Source organism: Eulemur rufifrons, chromosome 12, assembly GCF_041146395.1.
Source record: "Eulemur rufifrons isolate Redbay chromosome 12, OSU_ERuf_1, whole genome shotgun sequence".
Classification (NCBI taxonomy): domain Eukaryota; kingdom Metazoa; phylum Chordata; class Mammalia; order Primates; family Lemuridae; genus Eulemur; species Eulemur rufifrons.
In genome coordinates, this window is record NC_090994.1 from 7,230,081 (window position 1) to 7,242,198 (window position 12,118).

At 40.7% G+C, this 12,118-nt stretch overlaps 1 protein-coding gene across 1 annotated transcript in view; it reads right to left on the reverse strand.

The window, feature by feature from the left end:
• ADAM7 (ADAM metallopeptidase domain 7) overlaps positions 1 to 12,118 on the reverse strand; it is a 115,515-nt gene that overhangs the window by 75,466 nt on the left and 27,931 nt on the right. Inside the window, exons 18-24 of the mRNA XM_069484791.1 lie at positions 11,128 to 11,206; positions 10,517 to 10,622; positions 10,052 to 10,151; positions 7,924 to 7,989; positions 6,616 to 6,672; positions 1,563 to 1,639; positions 278 to 417 (exon numbers count right to left, since the gene is read on the reverse strand). Coding sequence (XP_069340892.1) covers positions 278 to 417; positions 1,563 to 1,639; positions 6,616 to 6,672; positions 7,924 to 7,989; positions 10,052 to 10,151; positions 10,517 to 10,622; positions 11,128 to 11,206 — 625 coding nt within the window. The remainder of the gene's footprint in view (positions 1 to 277; positions 418 to 1,562; positions 1,640 to 6,615; positions 6,673 to 7,923; positions 7,990 to 10,051; positions 10,152 to 10,516; positions 10,623 to 11,127; positions 11,207 to 12,118) is intronic.

Consider the following 12,118-nt stretch of genomic DNA (forward strand, 5'->3'; position numbering starts at 1 on the left):
GTGATGGTTCTGACAGTGGCTTGGTCGGAGGCCTGTGTTCAGATTTCTGTCTTGCTGTCTCCCAGCTGTGTTTCAGGACCTCTTATTCCTAGTCTCCTCATCTGTAAAATAATCCTCACCACAAAGCTTTGCACATTTCATGGAAATGTGGAAGAGTCAAGCAGATACTGGAAGTCTGGAAGATGCTGTGTGGATACCCTCCCTTGGCCGACGTGTTCAAAGTGACCGCTCATCTGGTGCATTCTTCATTTTGCTAAAGCAAGGAAGAAGGCTTTACTGGAGGGCTCTGTCGCTTGACTGGCCTGTGCCATCCCCTGGCCTACTGGCTGCTGCCCAAAGTCAGTAATTCCATTGACTTCCCTTCCCTGTACAGCGATGGCAGAGGCAGCCACAGACAGCTTAGCCAGCCACACTGAGCTGAATTGAAATACCAGAACAGAGCCCTGTTCTGTTGGGAAAGCATCTTCGAGAATCTGAGATCATTGTCCAACAAAGAAAAGATTCCAGAATCACAAATCACCTGCTGGAAAGTGGTCTATGAGAGTTGCAAAAGGTGTTAAAATCTCCAGTCCATCCCCACTAGAGCTCTGCCTTGGACAACAGCATCTCAGCCCATGGTCTTGCTGAATTGGGAGGTGCCTGCCGCCTGGCTTTGCTTTTCCTTCCTGCCATATAAACCCATGTATCATTGTTGAGAATGTTTGGTGGGTGGAAGATGAGAATGGCAGTGAGATATTAATTTCACTTGCACAGGTCTAAATATTTTTCAGTGTGGGGGGGGACTATAAATTTTCCTATCAAAATTGTATTTAAACCAGCAACATAGTAATGATTATTAGTAAAAGCATGTTCTTTCAAGTTAGACTTCCTGGCTTGAAATAGTGACTCTACTACTTAATCAACTTTTGGCAATCTCTTTTGACATCTTTTGACCTTAATTTTCTCAAGCTGTAAAATTAGAATAATAATAGTAGTGAACTCGTTGTTTTAAGTTAAATGAAACCATGCATATGACGTGCTTAGAATACTTACTGTCTGACAAATAGCGTGCATTCCATAAATGCTGTGTTTGTTCTCGTTGTTGTAGCAAATTGTTGGTATCCTTAAGCAAGAGACTCTGAGCTTTGGAATTCACTTGTCTAAGATTCTCTAAAGATCACTCTGATACATTTCTTCACAGCTAGAAATCCTGTGATCCTGAAGACCCCCCTTTCCATGTCTTTTGTCCTTGGAGACCCCTGAGGTTTAAAGTTATATGTATCTTCTTGTCTTTGCAATCAATATCCATTACATGTAGCTCACGGTTACAGCTTTTCCTGGAGAAGGACGTTAATGGATTCTGTCAAACCCACGAGACACTTACTTCCGAGTATAACGGCTCTCGAGTTTCCTAAAAGCCTGACCTTCCGTTAGAAAGTGATCAGGAAGCTTCCAATAGGCCCAGGAATCTAATCAATATTTCTCACTCCTTGGCGATGATTAGCAGAGGACATCGATTGTCATCAACAGTCCACCACATAGTCAGGTAAGTAACACAGGCGCCAGCTTCTCCTGACATTTACTGTCCATTACACATCCCTGGGGAAGGGGCAGCTCTTGAGGTTTCCATGGCAGCAGTAAGCAGAGTTAATTTGCTGGACTTCAAGGAAAAAAAAAAATGAACAGATAAGATATAATTAAAAAACAAAAACTAGACACCCACTGATGATAGCTTTGGGGACATTGGGTTATTTGGGTCTATGGACACACCAACGTCAAGAGGATTGGACATCGTAACTGGGAGTAAGGAGGATTTACCTTGCCAATTTAAAACCTTTATTCAAAATGCAGCTGCCAACCCAGCTCCCCTTTTGTTTAGGGGTACGGACCCCGTTTACTTCTATCCACAACCCCGGCAGAGAAGAAAGTGGTGTTTGGCAAAATGCACTCAGATTTCCATCTTTAATAATCAGGAATGAAGTCTATCAAATTTCTTAGTAAATGTATCTAAAGTCGTGACTTTGAAGGCCTCCTGCTTTCTGGAAAAGGGAGAGAAGCATTGAGCAGTTTTCCAGCTAAAATGCAATTTCGTTAGCTGTGTGGCCACCTAGTGGTTCTTCCGTGAACTTCATTGATGGGTTGGCAGGGACCTAGACATTTGCACACTCATAAAGGAGTGGTTACCCTTCTTAGACTATGACTTCTCAATTTTAGCACAGCCACTGTGAACTTTTGAATTCTATAATCATCTGGAAGGACAGATGCCTCGAGAAGATGGCAGAATGGCTATGCGGAAAAGGTGGATATTTGAGAAGAATTGACGCCGCATTGGGAATGCAGGTGGTAGTCATCGGTAGCTGAAGGTTTTTGTATGTCTTGGTATCAGCATTGCTGCATTCCTGGCAGAACTGATATAAAAACATACTTAAGATTCCTTGGGACAATAGCATTTCGATAACATAGTATAACAAATATGGATTCTGATTTATTTTTCTGAGTCTTAAAAAGTGACTTGCCTGAACTTAAAGTGCAGCATCTATTTCCCCTGCCCTCCTCGCAACTGGCTTCGTGAAGTGTGCAGAAACAGATGGCTCTTCTTAGGTCTTAATTCTTGTTTTTACATTTTATCCTGTTTTTCTGTGGGTCGCCCTTGGGTCTGCATGCTACTGTGGTCAGTGATTTGGGCAGAGGTTTTGCTTAAACCCCAGGAGCCTGTAAAACTTCAGCCCTCGGGCCACTGATCTATGTGTGGGGTGGGGAGCAGAGTGGAAGCTCAGTCAGGTTTCAGTTCTTAGATTTTACTCTCTGTGGTGCTCTCTTGGGTACCCACCCCTACGCACAGCCCAGCGGTGTGTGGAGAGCTTGTCAAACCTTCCGTGCTTCTCTCATTCTTAGAACACCCCCTACCCCCACCCCAATTCCATCCCTGGCTGGTCCACTCCTTGCCTGAGCTGCAGCTCCGAACTCAGGCTCACTAAGATGCATCTTTGTCCTGTTTGTTTCCTATAGTCTTTGCCACTTTTGCTTATAAACCATTTAGGTTTCTCCTCCCCAACCCAAATCCAGCCTACTAAAGGCCGTTAAAAAAATGTAAATATAAAATTAGATAAAAGGTGTTGGAAGGGGCAGTGCATAAGACAGGCCCTGAAGCTTCATAGCTTCCTGCTAAATCTGCCTCTATCCAGGCCACAGGGGCCATGACCTAGCTGCAGAGAATGGCCCAGGACCCCAAAACACAGCCTCCCAGAATATGACAAGCTCGGTCTGCGTCTAGGCAAGTTCTAGCAGCCGGAAGGGGTCTAGGTCCATGTACAGGTCAGGGCTGCAAGACTGCAGGGGCTGAGGTGCAAGGCAGAGGGACTTGGATGGCAGGTCTAGTAAGTCTGTCTATTCACAACAGGATTCCTGTCAGCGACTGTGGAGTCGAGGGAAAGGATTCACATCCCCAGAGGTGACAAGAGCCAGCAAGTATTAGGGCTGCATCTAGGTAGGCTGGCACTCAGAGCAGGGCGACAATCTTGGCGTGCTCAGCAACCGGGGTTAGATACAGGAATGCAGTTGTGGCACTGGGGTCAAACTTGGGATTAAAGACCATCGGGGCTTGTGTGGAAGTTTTAGACACATTCAAACCCCATTGCTGAAAAATTGATGAGGAGTCTGGTTAGCAGAATGACTTAATTCCACCTCTTCATACTCCCCCATTCCAGAAGACGGAGCTAAGACACCTGATGCACATTCCTGTGAAATTATGGCCCCAAACTGGTTCCACAACCACGGAAAACTGGGCCTCCAAGGGGACAAGTATTCATAGTAAATAGAAGCTGTGAAAATTGCTTCCTGCTCTGGAGACTATTGGAAGGGGAGAATCCTCAGAAACAGAGCAGACAGTGGCAGCATTGGAAAGCAGGATAAAGTCCCCATGGCCTGGAATAGGTAGCATGGAGACCACCACCTAAAATCAAAAAGGGGCTTACCTGTCAGAGGGCTTCTGGAGTTATTTGAAGAAAAGGAAAGCTGATTAGAAATCTAGCGAGTTTATCTAGACAGGAAGCAATGAGGCAGGAGGATTTAGGGGTAGCAGAGATGTTTTTATTGGAGAGAGATAAGAAATTTGGAAAAAGAAATCACCAGCTCATTAAATGTGGAGCCTAAGACAGAGCAATGGGGGTGTGTGTGCATGAGATGAGTTTTCTGCAAGAGACATGGGAACAATAACAAAAATAATGAATCAGGAAGGTGATCCTTTTAAGAAAGGAAGACGATATCACCAAAATGTGCATTGTTCATCAACATGTGGGGTTCAGAAGACTATGCAGATGCGGCTACCCTTGAACTTGTACATCAGAAGATTACTGTTTGTTTTAACGAGGCTAGTATCTATCAGCTATGGAGTTTCTGGGGGTTTCTCCCCCCCACAAATTTACATTAAATGTTTAAATGGGTATCTTTGGCTTTAAGTACACATTTATCAATATTCTTCCTTAAAGCGATGGTTTTGATTAGAACAGACACAGATGAGACACAAAGTGCTGAGTCACTGCTGTCCTCTGCTGTCTCCTCCAGCAGAAACAAACAAGTCAGGATAGCAACAAAAAAATGTTACCAAGGATAACAAACAGGCTTTCTTGCCTTCAGCTGTAGCCTTTATTTCACTGAGTCAGAACATTTTCAATTAGCACTTGAAGACTTTATTGCAACAGATGAAAAAAAATTGCATGTAGCTTTAACAATTCACAAGAAAAAAGTAAAAGAGAGACGACAAGAGAAGAACTGAGAGGCATCTATCTGCATAAGAAACAGCTGAAATCATTCTCAGGCCATCCCCATACACCAGAACAAACCAACAGGGAGGGGGTAGAGACGGCACAGAAACTGCCCATCGAGTGCTCAGATCTATAGAGTATGAGGATCTTGAAAACTCTTCGTAGGAACTAGGAGTATGTCCCTCTCAGTCGGCGTCAATTTTCTGAAATTCTTGTAACCCTCTAACTTCTCTGTTAGCTTCTTAAGGAATTCTAGAGAGGCAGACCTAGGAATTTAGAATTGCTAGGAGAATTTTGTGTCCTGCTTTTTTGCTACCATTAAGATTTTAGAACTATTCTGTAGTTACGGTGACTATTCTTCTGCCTTCTTTGCTTTTAATTAATGAGTGGAACCAATGCCACCCTGCCCTGCCTTTCCTGGCATTTTTGCAGGACAGAATTTCACCTAAACTAGAATTAGTGGTAGTGACGCCATGTTCAAATTAAAATAAGTACTTTTATGTTTCCGAAGAAGTAAAGAAGTGATGTTTGCTTCTTAAATTATGTTACCATCCTCAAAGTTTTGACTCCTTTCAAAGAAACTAGAGTAACATTTTGCAGGAAAATACTAGAGCAAGGAGACTTGTTTATTTTTATATTAAGCTAAAAAGCATTTGAAAAACCGTAAGAACTTTTCTTTCTGTAGTACATGCGTATGCTACAGGTTGTAAATTCTGCAGGTAAATATTCACAGAAAGTTGTCATTTCTGTCTGGATAAAGAACATCTGGGAAACTACCAGAACTTTGGATAGCAAGTATCTAGGGACGGTTGTGAAGCTCTCGCATCCGGACTCAACCTAGCCTTGCACAGCCATTTTGGATATCCAATTTCAAGCTCTAAATAGAAACAGATGGTTAAAAATAAGTTGTTTTCTATAAAATCTATAAACATGTATTTCAGTTCCTCATTTATATCTATTAATTAGAATAACCTTTCTGGATTCTGTGGTATACATTTCTTCACCCTTTTCTTGATTTCCTTAGCAATGCTAATGAAGCAGTTACAAAATAAACAGGACTAACATGGGAAAAAAGGAAATAATTTTGTTTTCCACTACAGGATGCCAAACACCTTGCTTGCACCCAGGATTGTCTCTACTTTCTGCGGGACAGGCTTGTCACATGGAGCAGAAGGATCGTTAGAAAATGTCCTGCTTCATGTGACCCAGCAGAGGCAGCGTGTCTGTATCGGGCCGGAGTTGTTATAGGAACACGCTGTGGAGGGAAGCTTCATACGAACCCAGTACCTGCTCAGCTGGAGAAACCCAACAAAAATGAATGAAGGAAGGAAGGAAAACCAAAACTCAGAAACGTAGCCAAATAAAACTCATTTTGTCTCTCTGTGACATAAATCAAAAATTCTGGATACATTTTCCAACGTAGACATAGTCCTTCGAATGTGAAATGATAATTCACATTTATTGATTTGGTGAAGTGAAAACTTTGGTAAAGCAATCATGAAGAAAACGGTTCCTTTTCTGTGATTACCAGCACTATCAATTCCTTTAAAGTCCTTGGGGGAAAAAAAAGTGGGTATGTATACTCCGGCCAGCAAAAGTGAGAGAGAAAAGTAATGTTTTTGTTATTTCTAAAATATGTGGTGACTCTAGCTTGCTCCTTTGGGCAGATGTAAGACTCTTAGCCTAAAACACGCTCAGCAGAATTAATCTGTTAGAAATTGTAGCATATCAGTGAAAACACTTTTAGCCCTCCTATTCTTTTGGTAAGTAGGGAGGATGTCCCCAGTCAAGCAATGAGTAGGTAAAGAATACAAAAATAGCAGCATCTGACAAGGAAAAAAAACAGGGGTACTAAGTGTCATGGGGAACCTACCACTTTGGCACTTTGATTGGCATCTGTAATTCCTCTTGAATCTTTACTTGCAGGTTTCTATAATAAACAAATTATGTTCCATCAGAAACTGCACCCGATATACATGCACACACAAATGCACACGTGCATGTGCACACATACAAATGAGCACATGCACACACATGCAGACCATCTCTTCTTGCTCGGTGAAAAATCTAGATGGTTTGTAAATTGCTATGGGATTGTGGGGGAAAGGGGAGGGATAGTGCTGGTTAAGTGAAGTTTTATCAGATACCATTATTCCTTGTAAAATTTATAAATCTTTCCTAGAATATATCAGGTAAGAGAGTTTAAATATTTTTAAAACATTAGAGTTTTCATTCAGGTAATATCTCTATTGGAATCCCAGCAAAACAGATTTTTTTTTTTAAATGCACCACACTGGTTCAATGGAAAACGGGGAGGTTTGTTCACACAGCTCCACCTCTACCATCCAGCACATTCTAGGATCTTTTGTGTGATTGGAGGATTCTGTGGAATCACAGACAGAAAACTACTCTAATCACAGCCTTTTAGTCTTTCATAAAGAAAGCTTGATGAGAACTGCTAACTTTAAAAATACAGAGTTGAAAATCTCGGTGCATTCGGCACCTAGTTCTGAGTAAGAAGTGTTCCACTGTGTGGCCTTGATAATGCAGATATAGACACACTCTAGCAATTCTGGTGATTCCTAGAGATCCTGTAATGGTTCTTTTTTTTTTTCTTTGACTCAGTCTTTAATGCTGTGTGTGCTAATCTGGCTAGTTTGTTGCTCTCTCATAAATACTGATGCAAGGGTTATACCACCCTGGTTAACTGAGGGTTCTCGTGGAGAGCCTTCGGCCTAGTCAAGGCCTCACTGAAAACTACCCTTGTATTTTTACCCCTCAGAACTGAGGCCAGGACTAGGGTGAGGTGAACGAGGCATTCAACTCAGGAGCAGAATTTAAGGAGTAAAAAACCCTCAGGATCACAATAAACAACATGTTACTGTGTTAGTTTCAAAAGTTTGAATTTGACTTTTAAGAAAACACATATATCATGATGAACAAAATGCCAACATTTTAAACAAAGGCAGAGTCTATCCTAGGACTCGCATGGCTCACCTCGCTCTTCTCACCCCAGTCCCCACCCTATTAAAAAGTAAGTCTCTAAGCCAGAGTGTCCTATTTCCACCTCAAATAAGAGAACTTCGTTATATTATTAGGCCTTTTATGGTTAAGTGGCATCAAAGTTTTGATTGAAATGGACCCAGATTATCACAACCACAGAAAGGTAGAAGGAACATACCAGTGTGATGTAGTGGGGACTTGAAAAACTGGTTGGAAGTTTCTCCAAGGACTCAGCAGTTCTCTGCTAGTGAAAAGAGATACTATCAATCTGTATTTAGTACTCAAGCATGACTATTTCTCAAACCCACAGAATAAATTTTCCAACCATCCCTGGAATATATTCCTAGTAAGTGTACAAATACTAAAAGACAAGGATACACTATTCTTCCCTAGATTGTTACCTTGCAATAGATGAGTCTAAGCAAGGATCTGTCTACAAAAAACACACAGGTGAGAAGAGTGAGAGTTTCTTTACGTATTACGTGACGAGCAGCTCAAGGCAGGTCTGTTAGCTTCCAAATCTTAATATCTCTAATTGTCTGAAAGCCTGAAGTTTCACAACCAACTACATTCCTTTGAATCTTGAAGGTCTTTAAGGACCTCCAAAACTTCCTATTAAAATACAGATATGCCTGACTCTTTTTAAAGTGTTTTCTTCTAACTCCCCAGTAGACATTTTTTACAATTTCTTATTTATTGTCTTAGAGGTGGGGTCTTGCCTTGTCATCCAGGATGAGGCACCGTGGCATGATCACAGCTCACTGCAGCCTTGAACTCTTGGCCTAAAGCCATCCTCCTGCCTCAGCCTCCTGAGTGGCTGGGATTACAGGAGTGAGCCACCGTGCCCAACCTCAGTAGACATTAATACAACTAGAAAGCATGGTCTAGAAGCAGCAGAACCTGGGAGAGGCTCTGGTGCCAGAAGAAGGAAAAAAACCCAACCATCGTTAATATAACAGGGAAAGGACACCAAAGACAGGTCTTTTCCAAACTCCTTTTGCTACAGATGGGTAACTGTGTCAAATAAGCACCAGATAAATTATTATTATTTATATAATTTTATGCCAAATAATACAAAAACTCTAAATATGAGATTTGAGGTCCCAAACTTTCCTATACAATCTGTGTTTAAAACATATCATGGCATATACATCATTGGTAGCAAATTGAATTTATTCATATATTCAACAAATATTTATTAATCCCCTCCTCAAGGTGCCCCTCATTTAACCAAAAAGCCCAAAGCCCTTAAGGAGCTTACAAGCTACAAGCGTAACACATATCTCCCAGGCTCTGTGTGAAGCTCGGGTTGGTTTCTGTGATTATTCATCATTGATCATGGACTCAGACCACCTGCACCTGACTCCCTCCTCTGGGAGAGTGCCTGTTTTACACCCTAATTTAAGGAAAAACGTACTCAGGAAAGTAACTGTAACAGCACAGGAGGCACAGGAGATAATTAACACGAAAGTGCTAAATACATACCAAACACCATGCTAAGTACATTTACGTACAGTTTCTCATTTAAACCTCAAGGCAAATATATGAGATTGACGTTAGCAACATGTGGTTTCATTCCAGAAAATCTCAGTTTAAACTTGTAAAATTATCACCCAATATTTTCTGTCCATTAGAGTGGACAATGAAGACTTGGTTTTACCATCTTGGGGTCACCATTGGCTTAACAAAGAGTATAAATGGATAACAAATGATCACAAACCATCATGGAGCTAGAGAAAGATAAACTGTCTATCTCTAAATACTCCAGTGGAGTTCAGTAGAGGCGTGTCTGCTAAAATGTTGTATATGTGTTCCTGGGGTAGGGTGGGGGCATGTTCTGCATTATCGTGAAGTGACAGACATAGGGCTTATGGAATGGGGAGAGTCCTAGACAAAGCACTCAAAACCTCTGGGACTGTGTAACTAGACCACTACCAACCACCAAAAAAAAAAAATAATCCTAATTTAAAAATACTGGCATCATTATATGTTCATCGGCACTTGCATCTAGCCACAGTCAGTTAATAGTCAGTTTTTTAAATAGTACAAAAATTAATATTTTACTTAACCAGTGTATTTTGTCCTGAAATTGTGCCTTGGTCACTGTTGCATGTTTGTGTGAGTCCTGCCCCCTTTCCTTTCCTCATATGTAGATTCAAAGATTTATTTGTAGGGAACCGTGTTAAATTGCTCCCCTGCCTCTCCCACCTCACTTAGCTTAGGGTTAGTTTCACTTTAAACACACACACACACAGTTACTTAAAAAAAAAAAAATCAGTTAACTATTGCAAATACAAGTTTCTTACATGCAGGGGATGAATATCTGGCAAGATTGGCTCAGTCCTTGTCTGCGGCTCATCAGCAAAGTATCCTTTATTCTCCACGCCCAGGGTTTCCCTAGCGGGGCTGGCAAGGAAGAAATGTAACATTGACACAAGCTATGGGATAAACCTGTGGCTAGATCTAAATCAGCTACAAGGTTTCTGAGATACTGATGCTGAGGTTGTACCCTATAGCAACCAAATCACAACGTGTTGAACCCACATCAGCAGTTTTTTTTTTTTTTGAAAGATCCCGAGGTGATTTCAAAGTGCACAAAGTCTGGGAACCACTGGGGAATACGCATTTGGATAAGTACATAAAAGCATGACTTACTACTATTCTTACCTGACCTTCGTTAAGAGGCTCATTACTATTCTCCCATCTATGGCCACAAAGCTTAAATATTCTCAGTAACAGTCCACTTCAACCCGTGGAAAATGCAGACATACCTCTGAACTTGCTTCGACTTAATACATTTTTGGTAACGAATTAATAATGTGACAACTCCAATGCCTGTAACAACCAGGACAAGCACAACCACCAAGATGGCGATATCTGCAACATGGAAAAACATGGGCTTCAGCCAGGGCATCAGTTGTAGAACGGTGGAATGTTAGCATTTAATGGAGCTATTATAATCTTGCTTTTTCCTTTCTAAAGGACTTTAATTCTCTTCCCCTCTCAATTATTTTTATACAAAGTGAAAAGCCAAAACATTATACTAACTATCATTTGTATTAGCAGTTGACACTCCACCCACAATAACATGATATTTAAGGGAACCATGATCACCAGGCAAAGTTTGGGTGGTTAGTAATCCTTGTTATGTTGAGGATTCTTAGAGGATCTAAGTATGATTTAGCTACAAGAGAATATGTTACCTCTAAAAGGCAGTGTTGGTAAATTCAATTTGTATATTCAAACATGAAAACATAATAAAAAGACCATACAAATCCATATAGAAACACTACAAATATGTAGCAGACTTGGAAAATAAGAAAAAAGATGTTCTCACTGGGTAGGCTTTGATATATGTGAGATTATATTCTAGGATGCTCACTGGTAACATTTAAGGTTTCTTCCCAGTCTACAGATGTCTGTCCTTCCTCACAGTGGCACTGCAGTTCATGGCCATCCACCTGGAAGAGCAGTCAATCATATTTTATCAAATGACTGGCATAAGTTGTGTTTTGTAGCTCACTTAGCTTATGGCATGTTCTACATCAAACACACAAAAACCTTTTTATTGATTAGTTAGCTAAACTGCCTACCAAAATCAGTGTTGCACAAAAATAAGCACGCAAAGTAAGAGAAGCAACCACCTTTGAAGAAGGCCTTTGAACAAGAGAACGATACCTACAAATTCAAGGATAAACGAGACAGCATGATTTATCTTTCCAGAAAGTACATATTTTTAAATGAATAGCCCTTGCTAGAGTCAGCTGGAGTTGGACATACCATAACCAAAGGGAAGACTCTAAGCTTGGTAATCATAATATTGATGTGGGGAAAAAGTGGTAGTACAATGTTTAGTTCATCCAAGAGCACTGTGTAATGGTTAAGAACACAGACATTAGAGTCATCTCTCTGGATTAAAATCTCAGCTTTTCCCATAGCCCATCAGTGTGCCTGATTCTCCATCTGTAAATGTGGGCATAGGAATAATACTCACCTCTTAAGTTTATTATGAAGATCTTTAAAATTTATATATATAATTGTTACCATATAGGGTTACTGATTAATCAGGCCTAGGGCAGATGTCACCCACAGACACAAACTGCTAGTAACTACTAGTATTGAACAGTGTTGAGAGGAAAAAAAAGATTATATATTTTGTTGTTTTTCTTAAAAGCGTTAACCTAAAGCTGACATTGGTGTAATCGAACTATAAGGGGTGTTGCAAAAGATTCAAGTTTATATATACTTCAGGTTTAAACTTTATATGTACATAAATTGCCGGATTTCTGGATTACCAGTTCAATAATAAATCATTTACATACACTGCTGGCACTATCTGTGTGTAATGATATCTGGTTTGGCTCTTTGGATCA